This window comes from Mus caroli, unplaced genomic scaffold (genome assembly GCF_978045245.1).
Source record: "Mus caroli unplaced genomic scaffold, Mus_caroli_1 scaffold_1, whole genome shotgun sequence".
Taxonomy (NCBI): Eukaryota; Metazoa; Chordata; class Mammalia; order Rodentia; family Muridae; genus Mus; species Mus caroli.
In genome coordinates, this window is record NW_028227256.1 from 177574384 (window position 1) to 177580383 (window position 6000).

At 45.7% G+C, this 6000-nt stretch overlaps 1 protein-coding gene across 2 annotated transcripts in view; it reads right to left on the bottom strand.

Moving 5' to 3' along the window:
- The window catches only part of Ahctf1 (AT-hook containing transcription factor 1), a 59006-nt gene extending 53750 nt beyond the window's left edge, over positions 1 to 5256 (bottom strand). The window contains exons 1-2 of one of the 2 annotated variants that reach the window (XM_021175618.2): positions 4885 to 5256; positions 768 to 895 (exon numbers count right to left, since the gene is read on the bottom strand). In XM_021175618.2, the coding sequence (XP_021031277.1) occupies positions 768 to 888 (121 nt within the window). In that variant the 5' untranslated portion in view covers positions 889 to 895; positions 4885 to 5256. Of the gene's footprint in view, positions 1 to 767; positions 896 to 4498; positions 4723 to 4884 lie in introns of those variants that run through there. The other variant, XM_021175460.3, reaches the window with a different exon arrangement.
- Positions 5257 to 6000: the final 744 nt, after the last annotated feature.

The following is a 6000-nucleotide window of genomic DNA, read 5'->3' on the forward strand; positions in this document are numbered from 1 at the left end:
AAATATATTTTGAGAATTTAAAACCTCTTACAAATTTATAAACCAGACTTCATTTCCCCATTTTGACTACACTGGCAAGGGAGTAAGGCCTTTCAAACTTACCTCCTCCTACTAATTCTGGAGTTAGAGAAGTACCACTATGCCCTGCCTTTACATCCCTGCTGCAGATTACCGTAAACACTTTACTGAGTTATCTCCTACCCCTTATGAGTTTTTTAATCCACTGTCCCATAAATGTACTACTATGTTTCAGAGCATAGGTCACATTCAGAGTTGACAGGTCCTGTATAAGGATATTCTGTATAAGGATATCCTGTATAAGGATATTCTGCCTAGGTTGGCTTTTTTTTTTTTTAAGGAACATATATCTAGAACAAACTAATATGTATATATATTGCAAACCAAATTGGTGATTTAAAAAAGTATTTATTTTACTTAAGTGTGGGTGTGTTTATCTCTATGAGGATATGAGATTGCCCAAGGAGGCAAGAAGAGGGCATTAGATCTCTTGAAGCTGAAATTATAGGTTTGTGAATGGTTGAACATCTCAGCTCCAGTCTTCATGATTAAGCAGCAAGTGCCCTGAACTGCTAAGCTGCCCCTGCATCTATGCATGGCTATGCATATCTATGTGTAGTGCAATTAAGCTAAACCTAGGAGTGAACCAGGCAGCAAGTGCCTGAGCTCTAGTCTCAAATTAGTGAATCTTCAACAATGTTACTTACCTGCAGCAAACTTTCCACTGAATCTTCAACAATGTTACTTACCTGCAGCAAACTTTCCACGAAGCACAGACTCTAATGTTATCTCATCTTCTCCAAGAGCTTCAATAGTCACTTCTGGGAACTGCAGGAGATCACTAGTCACTTGAGCTGTCAAGTCTTGCATACTGCCACTGTAAATATTTTTTAAAAATAAAATAATGATTGTTCTATTACACAGTACATCTCACTATTTCTAATCAAGATGAATCTGAGGGAAAGCGAGCCCCATTCAAAAGCAAATAACAGTAAAATAAGCACAGACATACAGGGCCAGTGTAGTCTCGCTTATAAAACGTGGTTTCCTAAGAAAACATTCTTTTCAAGCAGCCTTAGAAAGTATTCACAAAGCCTCCTGAGAATATTCTTTATTCCCACAGCCTGTGAAAACTGCGTCCAAGTCATTCACCTTACTGTCCAACCTTCAGAGAACAACAGCAGACAAACAGGTAAACATGGGGAATGTCCACATTTAGAGTTACCTCTTTTCTACATTTCATTCCTTTTCCTTTTTGTGCTGGGAACCGAACTCAGTACTAAACTATTATCTTCAACCCTATAAAGTTAGTTTTTCTGTAAAAATGAAAAAACTCCATAATGTCCAGATTTTCCAAAAACCATCTTTTATTGGACAGAAAAAAAATCTAAATTATCTTTAATTTCTAATATACATAAGTCTAAAATCTCTTCACAACTTTTGTTGTGAACCAAAAAGGAGGACTGGAAAGATAGCTCAGTCATTAACATTTGTTGCTTTTGGGTTTGGTTCTCAGCACCCACATGGTGGCTCACAACCACCAACATAACTCCAGTTCCAAAAACTCCAATGCCTTCTCACCTCCACAGGCACCAGGCATGCAGCATGAAGACAAAACACCGATACACATCAAATAAGACCAAAAATTCTGGTTAAATAGAAAAGCATCTATCTGAAAGATTGAGATAAAAAGCAGAGAGGACAGGGGAGGGAGAAGGGGCAGAAGAAGACGGACAGACAATAAGAATTCTGCGAGACAAACTGACTTTGGTCTTAAATATTAACTATCAAATAAATCTAGCCTTTTGACCCCCATCTTGTTAAATGTACTACTCTGAGTTCCAAAGAGGCAGGCTCTTCAGGCTAGACATGAAGGCAGCCCTATAACCTCGGTATTTGGGAGACAAAATGAGAAAGACAGTAAGTTCCATGCCAGTTTGGTCTACATGTTAAGGTCTAGACAAGCCAGTGACGTACAGCAAGACCCTAGCTAAAAGTGAAGCTCAGCCCTAAAACAGAGCTGAATGCACTCCTGCACTGTCAGAAATGCTATACAAGGTTATTATATCTGTTGCTTCAGTAACAGCCTCAACGTCCACTTGAAAGTCAGTAAGACTAAGTTTAATGCAAAGGGGTAAAATACAAAGAACTCACAGGCAGGATTCACGAATTACAAAAATGGGGAAAGACTGGGACTAGAAAAATGGGGAAAGGCTAGGCAGGCTGGAGTGAAATCCAACCTGAATTGGCCATGAATTTGCAATTAGAAAAAAGACAGAGATTTTCTATGTAGAACAAACTGATCTCAAACTCTCAAGACATACCCCAGCCTCTGCTTTTTGAGTGCTAGGATTAAAGGTGTGTACCATTATGTATGGCCACAATAAATTTTAAGATATAATTTTAAATCCCTCAATATTCAGCTTTTCCTATTTTTTTAAAGTATCACTATTTCATTATGAAGAGCAAAACTTATAAGGCTAAGAAACTTAAACAAAATACCATAAACCAGTTTATGAAGTGAAATACACAGTCCCAAAGTAAATAGATTCTACTGACTAAAAACAAAATTCTAAACCTAGCCATTAAATAACTATCTGGTCCCAAGTAGGCAGAGTCTTTCACTTGTAATCCAAACAACCACCGGCTGCTTTACTTTTTGTTGAATTCTGGTATTCAGACAGGAGTTCTGAACTCCTGGTCTTAAACTCCTGCTTTCCACCACCATTTGCCACCAACTATGATTATAGGCATGCACCACCGTTCCTTGTGCTTTCAAAGCAGTGTACTAGGAAAGACAGACCCCAAAGGCAGGGAAGATCTACATTCTGACCCCCAGATTACATTCTACAAGAAGATATTCATAATCGCAATGTAAGATGCAGGAATAAAGGCTGCAATAGAGATATATACACTGTGAAATCCTAAGAACAAACTGGGATTAAAAAGAGCAGAGCAGGGCTGTGGTCGTACACAGCCACCCGTTGGCAGAGGCAGGCAGATCTACTCAAGCCTGGTCTACAGAGTGAGTTCCAGGACAGTCTAGGCTGTCTTGAAAAATAATGTGGTAGTTAGAGGCAAGATTTGAAATGTGAGAATTTTAAAACGTTAAGCTGACATGCCTCAAAAGATGAGCACCCAACATTAAACACCTTTTCAAGAACATGAGCCCAGGGCCTGTCTTATTCTGTGTGGCTAAAAGAAAATCTGTGCGGTAAGGCTGGATTAGAATAGACATGCTACAGAGACCTTTAAGCTAACCTAGAGAAGGAACACTTCATTCTTGGATTTATAAAGCTAGGATCTTAGCCGGGCGTGGTGGTGGCTTTTAATCCCAGCACTTGGGAGGCAGAGGCAGGCAGATCTCTGAGTTCGAGGCCAGCCTGGTCTACAAAGTGAGTTCCAGGACAGCCAGGGCTATACAGAGAAACCCTGTCTTGAAAAAAACCAAAAATAAAATAAATTAAGTTAGGACCTAAAAAACCTATGCTTTATTTGTTAAGTGGAGATCTGTGCTCTAACTTTAAATGTTTACAAAATAATTAGGTTGCCTTACAAACTGGTAACATTTTACTACTAAATTACTATGTGGTTCCCACCTGTAGTCCCGGCTATTCCCTAGACTGAGGCAAGGACAGAGAAAATTTCAAGGATCCCCTGGCAACAAAGTGATTAAGTGTCTCTCAAGAGTAAAGAGCAGGTCCTCTCAGAAGCAGGTTCCGCGCCTAACACGTGCGAGGCCATCCTCAGAACCACTAAAACTACAAACTAAATCACGGAATGTAGTCTTCCCATAGCACTAAACATCACCGCTTGAAATAGGTAAATTCACCCAACAACTTCTGTCTTCTGGGAGGCTGACAGTTAAAGACAGTTCTTAAAGCCCACAGATTCTTAAGTATATCAAAAACCAAATTATGTTTTCTTCTAAAGAATCCACGCTCTTTAAAAAATGTCTCCAACTGTCTATTAAAAAAAAAAAAAAAAGCACCAAAACCCAGCGACTTGGTTAGAGCTCAGTGGCCGGGCTCGAGCTTAATAAGCTCGAGGTGGTAGCTTCGATCACTGTCATCAAAAATAAACAAAAATAACAACGCTCACTTTCCTATAACACACCTCTAAGAATGGCTGCCGTTTGCTTTAGGAACCGAAAAATCACAAGATCCCATGCTGGGGACACAACTCAGTGGTGGAGCGCTTGCCTGACATGTGTGAGGACCTGGATGCGATTCTTCACGGTACCAAAAAGAAAGGTTCCACAAAGTCAACAAAAACCACCTGTCTCAAAAGGACCATGTGTGTACCTATCAATTCAAAAAGCAGAGCCGACTCTCCAGAAAGTCAACCAAAGGCAAAAGTCATCGGCCTTACAGCTCGCAGATGAGCTCCGGACACGGTTCTCTTAGATGTCCTGGACCAGATCCACTCAGCCCTGTGGCCCGCTTCCCGAGTGAAACTTTTTCCCCCGCCCAGGACTCACCCGAGCCAAGCACAGGACCATGTGGAGCTCACGCCAACGCCGGAGAGACTCGGAGCGCCCGCGGCTGTCCGCGGGGAACGCCCCACAAAGGTCTCCATCGCCCCGCTACACCCTGACCGCCCGGGGTCTCGAGTCAGACTCGTCCCGGGGGACGGAGATCCCGCCCGCGGGCGCGGGAGACGAGCCCGGAGGCTCCACTCTGCGGCCATGTGCCGGCACCCGCCGCCAGGGTTATGTAACTAACGCCCGAGCGCTGGAACGAGCCGCACCGGTCGCGGCTCGCGGACGCCGCTTCCCCGCGAGGCGGTGCGCCCGGCCTAGGCCCCGGGCCTCGGCGCCCCGGCCGCCCCGCCCTCGGCGCGCGGGCCTGCGGTTCCCCACCCTACCTGAGCCCGCGGGCCAGGCCGCCGAGGGCCCCGGCGTCGCTGCTTCCTTGCGGTCCGTCACAGCATCTCCCGGGAGACACGGCCCGGCGCGCGCCCCCGCCCGCGGAAGCCGCTTCTCGCTCAGTCTCTCGCTGGTCCCCTCAGGCCCCGGGTGCGCCTTCGCCCAATCCCGGCTTCGAACTCGTCCCGCCGCCCGCGCCGCGTCCTCCCCGCTGGCGACTCGACTTACTGGGCTGGCACCGCTCGGGCCGCGCTCTGCGCATTACCCCGGGCGCACTGCCCGAACCCCACACACACACACACACACAGCCTCTCCGCCGAGGGAAGGATCGTGGCCAGGGCGGGGATCCGAGCGCAGATCGCGCTGCGGGGCTCGGACTTCTCGCGAGGGTTCCGGCCTCTGGCGCCGACTCCGCGGGAATTTTCAAACTTTCCTTACTAGGCCTTTCGCAAAGGGAGAAAACCGAGACGATGCCGGGAAGAAAGATTCATTTACGTACAGCAGGGTCTCTCCGCCTCCTAGGAGCAGATAGGCGAAAGACTACAAATCCCATAGGGCCTTGCGCGCTGGGCGTAGTGTAGGGCGTGGCCGGCTTTGCCGAGCAAGGGCCGGGCCTAATCTAGTGGCGGTTCCTGCTGGCGGCCAAGCGATAATCTCTCTGTCTATGACTGCTACTCTTGCCTCCGTATTTTCCATTCTGTACCCCAACTCTTCATGGAAACACACACACACACAAACAAACAAAAAAACACACAGACTTACTGAGAAACTCTTACTCTCATTTTTTTTTTTTTTTCAAAAAGCAGAGCGGTCAGGTCGCCTAGCCTAATCTTTTGTCATATATCTGAGGCTGGGTAATTCTGCTGGCAGAGCGCGTGCTTAGCATGCACGAAGCTGTAGGTTCCATTATGCCAAACCTATGCTTTCTTTTCGATTTGTTAGTATTGAGAGACGAAGAGTTGGGCAGACCCTTAGTAGACAAACGGGACATGAAGCCGTGGCGAATTTCCAAGATGGCCAGCTTTTTTAACCTCCTGATTTGAGACAAAAACCTGGCAAGCTTTTATCATCTATCTGCAGGTCACCTGCTGATGGACTGGTTCAATAAGTTCAAA